We start from the raw sequence: 16,005 nt of genomic DNA, 5'->3' as shown, positions 1-16,005 counted from the left end.
TGTCCTGGAAATTAATTTAGAGCTCCGGAGAATACACCAAGCAGGCAGGTCTTGAATATTTGAACACAGTATAAATAGTCCAATAAGATGTAGCTCGCGTGGTTTCATGGGTCTGATCTTCTCCGAGGAGGAGGGCCTCTCTTCTCCGGAATAATTTATGCAAGTGTCAGTTCTCGCTGCCGGAGCGGCTCAGTAGGAGTGGCCGAGGAGCTGGCAGGAAGCCTGCTTTGCATGAGTAGTGGAGTCCGGAGTTCCAGCGGCTGCAGCTTCTGCATTTCCTGCGAGCCGAGCCGAGCGAGGGCGGAGGAGGAGAGAGAGAGAGAGAGAGAGAGAGAGAGAGGGATGGCCGAGAACAGCTCCGAGACCAGCGGCTCCGTCCACCGGAGGTGCCTGGCCCACTCTCCGGCGGACCGAAGCGTCGGGGCGTCGAAATGGATCCGGCTGAACGTCGGGGGAACGTACTTTCTCACGACGAGACAGACGCTGTGTCGAGATCCCAAATCCTTTCTGTTCAGACTGAGCCAGGCTGACCCCGAGCTCGACTCCGACAAGGTAACCGCTGGTCCAGCCGCAACGCCGCCGCTCACCGCAAGCGTTTATAGCCAACCGTGTCCGCGCGACAGCAGTTTCGGTGGCTAATAAACGTCTCACCATCTTTATTTCTGGTGCTAATGTTGTTTCTACAAACTCGCTGTCTGGGGCTAACTAGCATTAGCCTGCTAAGCTAACTAGATTCCGACAGTCACCACATGACATCCGATCTCCTTCATCGCTTCTGTTGTTCTGGTTGTCTTTTTTTTTTTTCTTTTTTTTTTTTTTTTAGTCTTTTATTTGCCTTGTGATCTAATGTCCCGGGCCGGGAATAAACCGCATGAGGCTTTAGTTGACAGCTTTGACAGGTTTTGTGGTGAGAATATCAAGTCGCCTGGTAGTTGGAAACTTTCCGAGGCCGTTTCGTCGCGCTGCAGTCAGAAGGTGTCAGATGTCAAATAGTGACCCTCTCGTTTCTCTATTCACTCCGGTTTTTACTGAAAGTTGGTCCCACATATTGTGCATGAGGCAGACTAATATCGATCAGTAGCTGCTATTCTCTTTAAACTAGATGACGTTGTAGTCAGTCTTTGCTCTAAAATACATGGACCCCAATCAAGTCCCTATTGTTGGACTCTGGATTAGTTAGAAATTTGTATTTTTTTCAGTTTGCTCTGCATCTTTCTTACTGAAGCTCACTTAATGAATACACGAGTATTTGAGAGGTGGGGTATGCTGCTGCTGACAACTGATGTGCTCCCTAATTTCCCCTATTGACCCTCCAGAACCAGGCTTCTCTCTCCTGTCTGTCCATTCAACCAACAGCCTGTGAGCTTCAAGGCCCCTCAGCAACACAATCTGCTATGCTAACCCATCACATCGTGCACTGGTTTTCTTTGTTCATTTTGCTGTTCTAGTGTTCATTGTTGATGTCAACATGCATGCTTTAATCCTCACCTCTGCCCCCCCCCCCAAACCCCCTCATGCTAAGCTGAGACCATGGCTCATCCGGTATTTTCATGCAAATATCTTAATCACTGAATAATCAGCTTGCTTTTTTTTTTGTCAGTTTATCCCGCATGAGCGGCGGATCAGTCCATCTCAATCCTCCGTCTTAAGAGTGCATCACATCACACTCTCCAGCCTCTCTTTCCAGCTCCCCTGCAGGATGTTCATCTCGCTCCCATTCCAATGCACATCATGATAAGATCCTATTTCAGTTGCAACTTTAAGTGAAACTACATATGTGACATGATTTCACCTAAACTATAGGTGATCCATAAAGAACGCAGTTTTTTTTTTTGTTTTTTTTTGCTCACACAACTGTGCATGTGAGCAGGAAACCCGGCAGACTGACAGAGCTCTGCTTTTGGCCGAATGCAGTATTGTGTTTCGTAGCCAAGGAAATGAGTGGTTCACTTCTCAGTCACGCAGGCTGACGTGCTTCAGCAGGACTCTTGAGGAGAACTGCATTATTCATGTTGTTGACTGGAGCTTGTTTTTGCACATTGGGGCAGACTAGAAAGAAAGTGCTGTCCCTTTTACAGCCATACCAGCAGGTAGTCCTATATTTATCCACCATCTGTCTAAATTGATCCCCCAAGAATTGACAAATGCTCATCAGTGTTGTCATGTTTGTGCAAGATTGACATTTCCAGTTTGGGTTGCTCAATTGCAATCAGGAGTTTCTCTCGCCACATTTGTCTTGTCAGTGAGCCCAGAGATGCTCTTCAGTTGGGATCTATCCCTGTGGTGGACTCAAACAACTCTGCTCAGGACCACTCAAGCACAGACCCAGCTTTCCAGCCCTGAGAGCTGCATAAATTTTTCAAGCAACCCATCACAAAAGATTCTTTTTTTTTTTTCTTAACATCTAATTCTTTTCATATTCATATCCATTTACTGCCTGAAGAAGTTCTCTCTGCGGCATGTGGGAGAGAAATATGGCTGCATTTAATGCCAGATTCAGGTTGTATGTTATGCCTGAGCACACTGTGGGAATCTATGTAAATATTTAACGGCAATACCAGCGCCTGCTGCACCATCTTCTCACACTAAGTGCTCAGTGGGACATTTCGGAATGTTAGTGACAGAATATGTGCAACTGAAGTCTTATTTGATTATCTTTGCTGGTGAAAAGTCATACACCTAAATTGATAAAACGCCTGGCTCTGCAGTAGATGAACTTGCACCCGGATGGTATTGTACTTTGCACTAAAGCGCGTCACCACGACTAATCTTTCACTCTTGAGCTCCTTTTTCTTTTACACGACATTTCTTTCTCCAGGAAGCTCCAGGTTGCAATGATTTCCCGGTCTGCCAGCCTGGCCGTGGAGCGTTTGCTTAAGCTGCCTCTCGTCGTGGCAGCACAGCTTTGGGGGGACTTCAAAGGAGCTGCTCATCATGCAGTGCCAAAAAACACCCAGTCATGATTTGTTCTGCAGCAAGCACTGATGGTGTTTTCTTTGCAGAACTGAAAACTGAAGAGGGGAGAAGTTCCTCCCCGCCACGGTGAAAGATTGTCGCTCGTTTTCAAATGTTGGTGTGGGATGTTTTGAAGCGTGAGAGGGTTTGACATAATATAGCTGCGATGTGTATTATTTAAAAGATGGAGACTGTGCCATTTCTACTTGTACTCCAGAGGGACTCCTGACTCCTACTCTACAAGGATCAGACTTCCACTTGGCTAAGTACCCACAGTCATGTGACACATTAGATCTACTGCAACATCTTTAAGCCCACTGCTTTCTGCTGGGGGCTCCTGATGGGCCGGCCGGGAGAGAAGCATTTATCGTCGATCATCTTTTTTTCGTCGTTGGACAGAGAAACCTGAGTAAAGTTTATACAAATGTGCGAAGTGGCTTCCTTTTTAGCTATTTCTGTTTTGTGTTTTTGAGATGTTGCAGTTTTCACCTTGCATATTTAGTCTAAGTCCACTGAAATATCGCAGTCAGCACCTCCTCTTTACTTGAATCCAAAGTTTTCACGCACACCCGCTGTTGTTCTCTCCAGCTGACATGCAGTAGCTTGTTCTTTTTGTTGTTGTTGTAGAATTAAGGATTGACTTTCAGCGTTAATGATTCTGCAGAAGGCCTTGTTGGACATCGTGCGCTTGAAGGGTGGATCACCGTGGTATTTCCTGTGGGAGGATATGTATTGTGCGTAAGAGAAGAATGATAAGGTTCATACACAACACTTCCCTCTGATGTCTTCCCATCTGATTGGTGTCTGTTTACTGAAATTTCAGCTTGTCTGTGGTTTGAATCTAGTTGTGGCCTGCTTTGCCTTAGCTTTAGTTCCAGTTAGAATCCTTATGAAAAATTCTTAAACAACCAAAACATGTAGCATGTAGGAGTTGGAACGGACTGAGCCCTTTCTACTGGATGTTGTAGGTAGTGGTGGTGCTCATCCGGGTATTTTGTCTGAATCATGTGGTCTCTGATTAAAGTGGTTGCTCCCAAGCAGGCCTCACATTTTTATTTAATTAAGCATCAATAAAGTATGAATGAGCGTTGCCGCTTTTTGCTGCGAAGTAGAAATGTTCCTTTCCTACTCGTTTATGTTCCCTTGATTTTGGTTCATCATGACTGTGGTACTACTCATAGATGGGAACTTTTTCAGACAGTTTTCTAACTCCCTGGCTGTCTTGTTGCCCGTCGACCGTACATCCCAGCAGCAGCAGCAGCAGGAGCGGCCCTCCTCCTGCTCCCTCACTATCGCCCCGCCCCTCTGTTTGTTGCCCAGTGCTCCCCAGCCTGTGCCCCCAGAGACGCAGCCTTTTGTCTTTAATTAAAAACACTGTCCTCTTTGTGTACGTGGACCCGTGTCAAAGCCCCCAGAATGGTCTTTCTGAACTGGGTCACCGTCACCCCAGGTCCCCCATTCACGCATTTGCTCCCACAGGACCAGTGCAACTGCCTTTGTTATACTGCAGGTCAGCACGCAGTAGAATTACAGGACAGAAGTTCAGTTTCTTTCAATTCGGCCATCTTCAGCAGGAGTTTGTGTGTACCCTTCAGGTTTATTCACAATGTGCGTTTGTTGCAATGAGAGTCACACTGGGGTTAAATAGATCTTTTGTCAGAGTGTCCAGTGAAATCCTCTGTACCAATTCAAAGGGTGGGAACTGATGCCAGCCGACACCCGTCATCAGTCCATCACACTGCAAACAGAAAGAAACACTCAATCATGCACACTCTCTTTCACTCCAACAGCAGGCTCTAAGTCACCAATTAATCTCAAATGCATGCTTTTGGATTACCCCACGAAACCAAAGTACCCAACAATACCATGCAGATTGAATGGAGCCATTGTTGATTTTTATTGTCCAACTGTGCTTTGAGTCATTGTGGCCCAATGAAGAGAAGCCGTACTCTCGCGTGAAGAGGTTTTGGTTTACTTTGTTTTCAAGTGCTTAGTATTGTCAGGTATGTAAAAACATTAAAAGATCAAATATATCAAGATACTTTAGTGATATTAATTAGGAACACACCAATTCGAGTGTCTAAATACCTGTAATTGCTGTGTTTATTCTCCATAATAAAGAATAGCCCATCTATAATCCCAGTATATGCTAGTGATGTAAATATTGACTGATTTAAAAAATAGTAAACAGTAACTGAGATGTTAATCTCAGTTTTGGCTTGAAGACGTGACATTTTTTTAGAAGTTTAAATTATTGAACTTCTGTGTGTGTGTGTGTATGTATGTGTGTATATATATATATATATATATATATATATACATACACACACTACACTACTTAACTCCTGTCACATCCTTTCAGCATATTTTCACCAGCTCTCCAGTGTGGTGTGGCTTTCATGCAGTTGAGTGTTTCAGTGTTGTTGCGTTATCCTGCAGGAACGATGGGACCACTGCAGGCTGCCTGTTTCACACCCCTGCTCTAAAGTATTCCCATGTTTCATGTTGGGGTTTTATTGCAGACCGGACTCTTTGCTCTACTTATCGAGTTCAATAAGCTTGGATCTAGGGGATTCATGAGGTATTAAAAACTAGATAAGAGTTTTGAAACAATGTTGTCCTGTTGTGTTCATTAATATCATCATCTAGAGGTATCTCGTTTGTATTTTCTGTTATTTTCATGCTTAATAGGAAAATCAAACTACTCCAGTGTTCATTTATCAATAACTGAGCACTCCTTTAACCAGGATTTAGATCGGTGTGTTTCCTCTTCTACAAACAGAGCTATGAGAAATAGATCTTACTTAGATAGCACATTTCATTTCAGCTGTGTATCCATTGAGTTCACACACTAACAGACATCTACCCTGCAAGGTGCTTACATACTATTGAGAGAAACTTGGGCTTCTGTGCACAAGGACACTTCGACACTAGAGTTTGTTTTAATAGAAGCAGCCTGGCACGTGTGAAGCGGGTGGCCATGTTTTTAATAAGTGTGGACGTTTTTGCAGAGGGATGTTAATGCATTGATGTGGCCTTGGCCTAGCCTCCTCCACGCAGGCCCCTCTGTACCTGTGCTCAAACTGCACCGACGGTAAAAGTGTAAGAAAGTGACACAGCGCGCCGAGACTAGAATAGAGCACCGCTGGGCTCCGGTGAAGTATTTTCACTGTGTAAAAAGAGGTCAACCTGCCAAGAGGGCTTACAGATTCATTACAAAAAAGAACACACTGGGGCATTCTCTCATTATGAGGAAAGATTAATGGGATTCCAGTCGTAGCCATCACTCCAATCCAATCCAGTCCATGCACATGTGTCTGTCAGGGAAGGCTTGTTTGTTATTGGTCATAGCCTGCAGTGTGTGACAACACGGCCGTTTTCCGCAGCAAATAACATCACAAGTTGCATGAACCAGCAGTGCCGCTAACCTGCCAGGATTGCTCCTGAAGACATATACTCATCTGATGCAAAGTCAAACATCCTGTAGCATTCGTACAGAATTTGCTTAGGGCCTTTCCTGTGTGCAGAGTATTTTACTAAATGACATGCACATTTGACTCACTAAATGTCACGTTGTTTTTAATAAAATTTCTGTGTATACTTGTGCTGGAGAGCTGTACAAACCGACTTTTCCGTTGAGTGAGATGAGACCAGACGAGGCTAATTGTTGTGTTGGAAGCCAAGGTGCTCTCTCCTGGCCCCCTCAGTGCATTCAGCCTGCTGTTCCAGATCTTTTTTCTGTTCTGCTCTAATTGTTTTATCCTCCTCTTCCCCACGAGACAAAGACGCTCTAATCACAGTACTTACAGAAATAGGGGAATACCCAGTGGTTGTGAAGGAATCGGGATCAAACCCAAGGCCTTTGGGAATAGAGGAGCGATATCCCTAAGCGGTTCTATGTGTGGCTCCATGTATGCATGTCTTCGTAACCACCCGCTGTGGAGATTGTCAGCACAGGAGCTGACCTCCTAATTCTCATCCCTTGAGTTTTATACCCTCTTGCACAGCAGGGACGGGGTTTTTTCCCGCCCAGATTATATTTCTGTTAAGATGCACACACGCCTGCCCATTGATCTAGATTAAACCTTTCAGTATGGCTTCATATTTATTGGAGAATCAGATTAATAGAATCGTAATTTTAGGTTTGGTCTATATAAAGTGTTTTTCGTGAAGCAAACTAAAAACATACAGTGAAATTATTGTGTTGTATTTTTTATTTTTATTTTTTTTCCCAATTAAATCTCTTCTGTTTGCTTTGCAGGATGAAACTGGTGCCTATCTCATAGACAGAGATCCCACGTACTTTGGGCCAGTGCTGAACTACCTGAGGCATGGCAAACTGGTGCTCAACAGGGATTTGGCAGAAGAAGGTAATATTGCAAAGCTTTGAAAAAAAACAACACCTTCATATATTCCTATGCTTAAATTCTTCAATATCTGATCATTGGCAATCATTCAATCAACAGCAAAGACTATTATAAAGTACACATGTTTTCTTTAAGAAAGCCTTCACATCTACCACCTCCTTTTTGAAGAGTGCTTTCAAAAATGTGTTTCATTTTCTTTTCACTTCATGCAAAGTGAATTAAATAGAGAACCAGTGTCTGGCGTGACCTTCCTGTACTTTCAAAGGAGGATCCGTCTTTACACCTGCACTTTGAAAGAACTTTGTTGTGAATCACCTCAGACACAGATACCCAATGGATGTAGACGCAACTTTTTGAAAACGCCACTACTGCTCATGTGCAACTCATTTGTAGTAAATGGTTCTTTTGCACATGCTCAGTAGATGGACAATAAGAACAATATTTCCTCCGTGATGTCGTGACTCCCAGTTCTTATTCTTCTGGGACTTGGTAGTTTTATTTTGACAGTCACCGTGACAACAATCCTACTTGGTCGTCTGTCCACTAGAAAATCCGTGTTCTCCCATTGTTAGTGTTTACGGCACATTGTTCTCTGCAAGTGTGTGGTTTCATTACAAAAACAAACAACAGCACCCACTAGTGGCCCAACATGACAACGATATTGTTTTTAGCGTTTCTGCCATTTCTGTGACGTCGTCGTCACACTGTTATTGGTGTGGATGCGAAACTTTTCTGAAATGAAAAGCAAACCCGATGTTTTCACTGGAAATGTCGTCGTTTAAAATGGGGCCTTGTTTCAGCTGCTTCCTCCCAGGGGCAACGGAGTGGATCTTGTGATCCACACGTTGGATTTGACAGTAATTTTTATGCCGAGTGTTTGTCCTCACGCAGTCCTGATTCATTGTTTATCTGTGACGGTCGCTGGTAGAAATATCAGGATGATGTTTCTGTTTTCGTTTCCAGGTGTGTTAGAAGAAGCCGAATTCTACAACATCACATCATTAATAAAACTCATCAAGGACAAGATCAGGGAACGCGATTGCAAAACATCACAGGTATAAAAATCTTGAATGGATTTGGTAAAGTTACCTTAATATGTCAAATGATTTGTTTGTCTCACATATCCGATCTGTCTTTCAGGTCCCAGTGAAGCATGTGTACCGGGTGTTACAGTGTCAGGAGGAGGAGCTGACACAGATGGTTTCCACGATGTCTGACGGCTGGAAGTTTGAACAGGTGAATCTCCTCCTGCAGGGTCACAGCAGCAATCCTCCTTTCATGTGCTTCACCCACCCCGCTATGCTCACGTTAACCCAAAAACTCCAATCCTCGTTATTGGATGATAAAAAAAAAAAAGAAGAAGAAGAAGAAGCCGCCAAACCACAAATTGCATTTTTCTCAATGTCCGCATACATGATCCGGGCATCCCCTCTGTGCTCTGATTGGTTGTTGCAGCTTGTCAGTATAGGTTACGGGCGGGCCCACCAGTCAGAGTTTCTGCTGATTGTGTCAAGGGAGGTGAAGGGAGAGGAGTCTGCTTTGCCAAACAACAGCGGAGAGGTGTGTCCCACAAATTTCTGTCCATGGGCTGGTCACTGCATGGTCCCCATGTTGTCCATACACACCCCGTTAGCCACTGTTTGTCTCCAGTAGACGCGTAGCTTTCCGTTATGTTTCCGAGTCTGTTGTTTTCAGTGTTTCATTTGTGCTGCTTGCTCACCGGTGAGGCTCAGACAACCTCACACCTTTTGTTCCTGTCTGTGATTTTTTTTTTTTGTCGTATCTCTTATTTTTATGCATTCACAGTTTGTCAGCAGCTTCCTTGGTTTTGCGTCGATGTAGCCCTTTGTGTTGTTTGTTTTGTGTTTGTGTGTGCGTGGGGGGGGGCGGGTGCAGCGAGGGTAGGTGCTGCATCTTGTGTCCTCGCTGTTTGTACTTGAACATGATGGGTAAATTTAACCCACATGGACTTTTATGTGCAACTCAACCTCACAAAGAATATTTTATCCAATAAGAAAAAGGCATATTATATTTTTGGGACTGAATTTCTGTGTGACGGCGGGTGTTTGGATCTCCCATCAGTGTTGAAATCCTACTAATCTCTACAGGGCTGCACAGTTACAGCCAAGCTGAAATCACAAATGTGCTGATCAATAGTTAAATCAAATTGAAATCTGTTATCCTTCCAATTTAAATGAAAACTCTTATTTTGTTACACTTTAAATGGATGACTTTGTACAATGCCTTCTATCCTGTTGTTGATAAACATGATTGAAGTTCAAGCCTTTAATCTTAAAAACAGAAGCTAAACAATAAATATAAAAGATAAAATACATATAAATGCACTTATAGTGCTTTCACTCTAAACATAGGAAGGGTGTCTGGTCCAGTATTGCAGCATCGTTATATGATGCAGCAACCAATGCAGGATCAATGTGTTTATATCGTCAGCAAAGCTTCCAATTTAAATCTTAACATCGAAGACAATCCATGTTAATTCAATCATGGCAGCCAAAATTATATTTATGATTCAAACTCTAATTAATTGTGCAGCCCTAAACCTCAACAGACGAGACAGATTAAAAAAAACAAAAAACCACGCGCAGTGCAGAGGTGAAGTATTAACCTTGACACAAAGTGTTGTGGGGAGAAAAATGCTTCCATAACCTGCTGGATCAAATAAAAGCTAATCTTTCCAGGGAAAGTCATCTGGAGTCTTTGGCTCTTTGACGCGTGGAATCCAAGATGGCTAGCTGATATTATTTGGTCTTTTTCAGTCCATGCTAAGTGTTACAGAGCGACCGCTTCACAACAACAAGTCTCTTGCAGCGGCGGCTAATGAGGCAGTGCATGTCTGAACATGCACACCCCGGTACAGATGGAAGACATGTCGCCTGCAGGACACGTGCACTTAATAATCAGCAACAGAAAATGCTCTTTTGTTTTTTGTGCATGCTGTGGTTATGTTATGTTTTCTTGTTTTATTAAATGATCTCACTGGTGCATATTTCCCTTAATGTGTGTATTGTGGATTTTCATTTAGACTGATGTGAAGAAAACCAATTGCATTTTGTTCATTGTTCAAGGTGTAATTTGTAGGATTTCCTCTCATTGCTCAGTTTTCAGTCTCCCGTGATCTAAAGTGTAGATGTGACGGTTTCCACTGTTTTCCATGGTTTAGAATCTGCGTCACGCTGACAGACAACGCTTCATTCAAAGGGTTATTTAGAACATTAGAAGTTGGCGTCTCTGTGTTTTTGTAGTGGACATCCCAGTTTTCAAACCAGCTCGGTCCGATGGACCCCCCCCCCCCCCCCCCCCCCCCCCCATTGATTTCAAACTAGCATGTTTGCTTCCTGTGGTCAAGTCCCCGCACTGTACTCTGTCAGTAACTCTGTGCCAAGCATCCCTTTTTCTATGTAGTGTATATCTGCTTATTCTAGTTAAACTACTTGATTTTTGGGGGGGGGACCACAATTAAATTTTTCTTAATTCAGTTTTGTATTTATTTGTGAACCTTCACAGTGTTTTATTTTTGGTTCAATGCCTGCAAATCCTAAAATTACAGTTTGTGCATTAAAAAAAAAAAGAAGTATCATTCTGTCAAATGACACATTTTGGAGCAGGTTGATCATACAGTTTGCAGGTGAGCTGCCTTTGTATTGCTCTGTGTATCATGTAATTGTGTTACCATGGAAACCTCAGTTTAAATCTAATGATATGTTATGCATCCTCTCCAACTGATCCCACCTTTTATGGCATTTTACATCCGAGGTAAATAATTCAGTTATTGTAGATGGTCCTGTAGGCGCTGTTTACTCTAATTAGTACAAATCTATATCAATAATTTTTAACTTCCACCTCAACTGAAGCTGCAAGATTCACACTCCTCTGTAGTGTTTTGGTTTTTTGACCTCCTTTTCCGTTTTTTTTTTTTTAGTCCCGTTCCATTTATTTCCTTGTATTGAATCTCTGCTACTTGACTTTAAAGCCAAGTCTTCCTGTGTGCTCTTGCTTGTCGTCTCTCCAGCTGGTCAGCATCGGCTCTTCTTACAACTACGGAAACGAAGACCAAGCCGAGTTCCTGTGTGTAGTCTCCAAGGAGCTGCACAATCAATCATACGGGACAAACAGTGAGCCCAGTGAGAAGGCGAAGGTGAGTATGTGGAGAGCCTTGTTGAGAATCTGTGCATAGCAAACATGGGTGAAAGACGGCCTGTGCTGGATGTGTCTGAATGTGTTGCATTTATGGACGGGCCACAGGGGGGGCTGAAAGTGCCTCGAGTTTAATATGAGAGCTCCTCATAAAGGAGGACATTGTGGACATTCGGCTCATCAGTGGAGAGACAAACTGCCAGAAATGAGCAGTCGGAGAGAAAGAATATCAAGTGTTCATTTCCATGTGTTTTCTGTGGCCTATATTTATGACGACACATTGTTTAACATCAGTGAATGAATGTAATCGTGTCTTTAAAGACTAAACTCAAGCTTCAGGTTCCTCAGGCTGGTGTCAAATTACATGCACTTGACGCTTCACAGCGGCAGGCTCGACACTCTTGGGGATTGTCCAAGCCAAAGAAAAAAATTGTAAAAAAAAAAAAAACCCTCTTAGGTTTGACCTTTTTTCCCCAGTTGTGAAAATGCTTATTTAGCACACTTCTGGAATAAAAGTCTATCATTTACTAACCTTCCCAAAAACTCAGCATCACACAGCTGCCTCTGAGTGAATCAACTTTGTCATGTTGGACTGAACCTGCGGCGTAATCCCTGCTGAGAGTATTAAGCCAGCACAGGTGTGCAGATTACTGCAGGTATTTGGTTTGACGTTAGGAGAGATGTGCCGAAAGCTCACCCGGAAGAATTCCTCCGCTCTTCTGCTCGCTCCTTTTCATCGGCCACACTTGAAGAAACCCCCCGTCACCTGGTTGGTCTTTAAAGGCACATCGTGGTAGCCATGTATCATTTGAAAATCTTTCTGGAGTCGGTCCTTTGTGTAGAATGTGTACAGTATTTATCGGAGGCATCTGATTTGATATAAAAACTGACCGCGGGACGTTTCCTGAATTTCTTCGCTGTAAAGTTGAATCACCTTCAAGCGAAATCCATTAGTTTAATCGTCACCTTATTCTCCTTTCCAGCATTTTAACACCTTCACTCATTTCCATTATTTTACAACATGCCTCTCTTGTCTTCTTCTGTGCTGTCTGCATGCTGCATGTTGCTCAGAGCGAGGACGAGGAGACGGACTATGAAATGAATGACTCTGATTAGGGTTGAGCACTTGTGACTCACTGGTGAGCACCCAACTGCTCGTAGTCCCTCCACTGCTCCCCGTAGTGTGTCCTCCCTCCTTTTCCATTCCCATTCATGCATTTAATCCTCCCTATTTAAAAAAAAAAAAGTTCCCATTTGCTTTCAAAGACTTCACAAGCTGGTATAAGGGACTTAAAGCGAAGTGGTGAGACGGATTTCAGACTCTTGGCCGCTCAGCGCTCAGTCCTCAAGCCAAATCGGGATGAAAAGCCAGATGGCTCCTGCTGAGTCGGGATACGTTCCTGTAGGTGAAGCTCTTTGAAACCAGATGGGAAGAGCTCCATTTGTTTTAGACCCTTGTAGTTATTGACATGCTCACAGCCTTGGTTAATGGAGGCCATGTTGAATCATCAGCTGCTGTGTTTTGACTCATTCTCCCTCAGAATGACATTGAAAGAGAAGCAGGAGGGGGGGGGGGGATTCTCCTTCAACCACTTCAACCACTAATTTTCATTTCAACTTTATTTTTATAGCGCCAATTACAACACAGTCATTTCTAAGTGCTTTTAACAGAGAGAAACAGAAATTGTTTTCCGTCTTCATCACGTGTAAATGATGTTATTGGACTAAATGTGATTGAAGCGTCTGATCTTGGTGGCCGTTCTTTTGATCATATTTGCTGTGGACCACGCCACGGTTCAGGAGCCTGTTTAACTCAGACCTGTGGTTGTATTGCCCACAAATCAGAAATAAAAACTCTTCCAGTTTCGGAGCAAGTATCTTCATTCATCCCACCAGAATTAAACGCAGCACTCTGCAGGATTGGAGTCGTAATCCCTAATTCTCTCAATTTTTCAGCTCTGAATAATCCCCCTGGCTCCTCATAAATTGCACTTACTGCAGTGAAAGTCAAGCCTATCTCCTCGTGCTCATGCCCCTTTCCAGAAATCTGTAGATGTGGTTGGAGACGTGAAGTATTCAGTCTGCACCGTGTGCAGCGGTGGTCTGAACACCGGCGGCGTCTCACTGGAAGGGCGACAGATAATCCGGCAGCATGTTGAGCCCTCCTGTCACGCAGTCTGCATAGTGTTTCCAGAAGAGTCTGGATAATGTTTGCTCTCACTCCTGCAAGCCTTTCCTCAGTCTGTGTGCCCTTGTACCGTGTCTTCTTCTGATAGGCCAAATGTTTAGACCCTCACTGCTTGTACAGAGAAATACCGTGCCAAATAGACATCAGCAAGGAAGGAAAACGCTGCAGGCTGTGAAGTTTTCTGTTCTTAACGGACTCCGACTCTTTAGCGTGAGTTTAGTTGTTGATTGTGTTTATTTTCTCTTCCTGCAGATTCTCCAGGAGAGGGGCTCCCGGATGTGAAAAGGACTCAGTATTATGAGCTCCAGGTGTTATGATGCAAACATATCATCTTTGTAGAAGACCGTTTGGCACAATGGAGATTTTAAGAGGGGGGGGGGGTGTGTGCATTTTTTTTGTTTTTGTTTTCCCTCCACTTTTGTTTTTATTTCTCGATGTAAATAAGTCTGTTTACTGACAATTTGTGCCTGTACATTTAAACTGGACCTTTTTTTGAATCGGCAGCGATTCCGTTTTTTTTTTTGTTTTTTTTTTCTCACTGAAAGTTAAAGGAACTGTAATCTACAAGTGTTTTATGCTATAAGATGTGGCCGACATCATTTGAGGCCATTGATTCACTCAGGGTCATCTGATGAGTAAATTCTTATATCCTGCAACTCAAGGGTCTAGTAAGGGATCAGTACGGTCTTCATAACTCTTGAGTATCAAACATGTCATTGTTCACAGATATTAAGAAGGGAATTGTGCTCTTACTTGGCACATGTTAAAGAATCAGGCTATTGAACACAACCTTTCTCTCCCCCGCAAAAAAATTGAGACTTTATCCCAAAAAATTCAGTTTTACTGAGATTTGTGAGCATGAGGATCTCTACTACAAGCACGTGTTTCTGGAATGGGTTCCGTCTGAGAATTGTGTTTCCCAGTAAATATTGGATCGGAAGAGATCAGCTATAGTCAGAGTACAAGGAAATCTTTAGTGTTACTGTGATTTGACCGAGTAAACAGGCATTAGATATCCAAACTAAACAAGTCACATGTTGTTCATCATGTTCCCATATAAAATACACACAAAACAAGTTTGATTGAAATATTCTGTAAATTACAAGTCTGAAACGGTCGTAGCTGATTTAGTTTTGCACAAAAACTTTGGTCTCCATTACATTTATATTAACCGCCACTTTTTTATAAAGTAAAACAAATCATGTCAAGAAAAGGAAACCCCCTGACCCCCAGGTAAACAAACCAACACTGCTGCAGCCCATCGACTGTTATCGAAGCTTAGTAACCCACCTGCCCACACAAGTAATCACTGAGCTGTGGGATCAGTCAGAAAAGACATTTTTGTAAATGTCTCTTTTGCATGTGGGGATTTAAGAAAGTTTTTACAAACTGCTGTGTCTCCAAACATGGATAAGAACCAAACTGGTCCTCTGAAGTGAGTTTACAGAAAATCTTCTCCCACTTCTCAGCTTTCACTTTGTTGACGTCCTCATGTTCAGAAATCTGAAGTTAACTGCCAAAAGAAATGTGAATTTTGCCATATAACAATATTTAACTTAAACTCTGTCCTCCATCACCCTCCGGTTTCTTTTTTTGAAAAAAAAAAAAACGTTTTTAAGACAGTTTGGTTTTCTCTCCCCACTGACATCCAAGTTCTCTTAACACTTATTTCTTGCGTTTGAGGGAACATCTTTCTTTTTCTTGTCACTTGAGGGAGGAAGCGTTTGCTTCGGTTTGGACTCAAACTGTTGATTTCAAAGAGGTGGTGAAGGACTTTTTGTTCATATCAAATAAAATAAAAGCATTCAGTTTTCATGTAAATAATCCAAATCCAATATTAATATTTAACTCTTAAGACAACTGCACGTTTTGTACACTGTATAGAAAACGCAGCTTTCAGATGGAAGTTGTTTATACTGGATCTTTGAAAACAAGAAGCTCGTGACAACGTTGACTTCTTGTTTTGCATTGTTTGTACAGGACCAGAGATTTCCGAGTTGCGGTTGAGAAACAGCTGAATGCTGAATACAGTGTCTTTCACTGAGAACATGCCTGGAACATGTTTTGATAAACCAATAACAAAGCTATACCTGGCTGGCTATGAAGTTGACTGTTACATTATTAAAAAAAAAAAAAAAAAAAGACACACACACACAAATGTTTTTTTTTTGTTCCTCTTTTGCAGTGCAGATTGATTCTTCCTAGCATTTTGAATTGTGTAGATTTTGTACACACACAGCATTACAAGCACTACAGTGGGACACACTGTGCACATTGCTTACAGCCTGTAATGTCTTTGATGTAAATACTACATTTTAGAACACTTTTTTTTTTTTTAAG

General features: G+C 42.7%; 1 protein-coding gene across 4 annotated transcripts; it reads left to right on the top strand.

Annotated features, from left to right (window-relative positions):
- Positions 1-18: 18 nt before the first annotated feature.
- On the top strand, positions 19-15,788 carry kctd5b (potassium channel tetramerization domain containing 5b). Of its 4 annotated transcripts, XM_080473369.1 has the most exons (8): positions 244-552; positions 7,217-7,325; positions 8,286-8,377; positions 8,463-8,558; positions 8,778-8,882; positions 11,353-11,478; positions 12,549-12,616; positions 13,918-15,788. In XM_080473369.1, exons 1-7 carry the CDS (start codon positions 343-345, stop codon positions 12,591-12,593), a joined length of 783 nt encoding a protein of 260 aa, XP_080329495.1. In that variant the 5' UTR covers positions 244-342; the 3' UTR covers positions 12,594-12,616; positions 13,918-15,788. The 4 variants fall into 4 exon arrangements, with proteins under 4 accessions (XP_080329497.1, XP_080329496.1, XP_080329495.1 ...); XM_080473371.1 differs by lacking the exon at positions 12,549-12,616 and having other exon boundaries at positions 19-552; XM_080473372.1 differs by lacking the exon at positions 8,778-8,882.
- Positions 15,789-16,005: the final 217 nt, after the last annotated feature.

The sequence above is a fragment of the Lipophrys pholis genome (genome assembly GCF_963383615.2).
Source record: "Lipophrys pholis genome assembly, chromosome: 1".
NCBI lineage: Eukaryota > Metazoa > Chordata > Actinopteri > Blenniiformes > Blenniidae > Lipophrys > Lipophrys pholis.
Note: the sequence above shows the minus strand (reverse complement) of the source record. Positions and strands in the feature narration are given on the sequence as shown.

Coding starts and splice junctions, on each gene's coding strand:
- kctd5b (XM_080473371.1), top strand. CDS start 232: ATGAGTAGTGGAGTCCGGAGTTCCAGCGGCTGCAGCTTCTGCATTTCC. Junction 8,378..8,462: donor GCGATTGCAAAACATCACAG/GTATAAAAATCT, acceptor TCTGTCTTTCAG/GTCCCAGTGAAGCATGTGTA. Junction 8,559..8,777: donor ACGGCTGGAAGTTTGAACAG/GTGAATCTCCTC, acceptor TGGTTGTTGCAG/CTTGTCAGTATAGGTTACGG.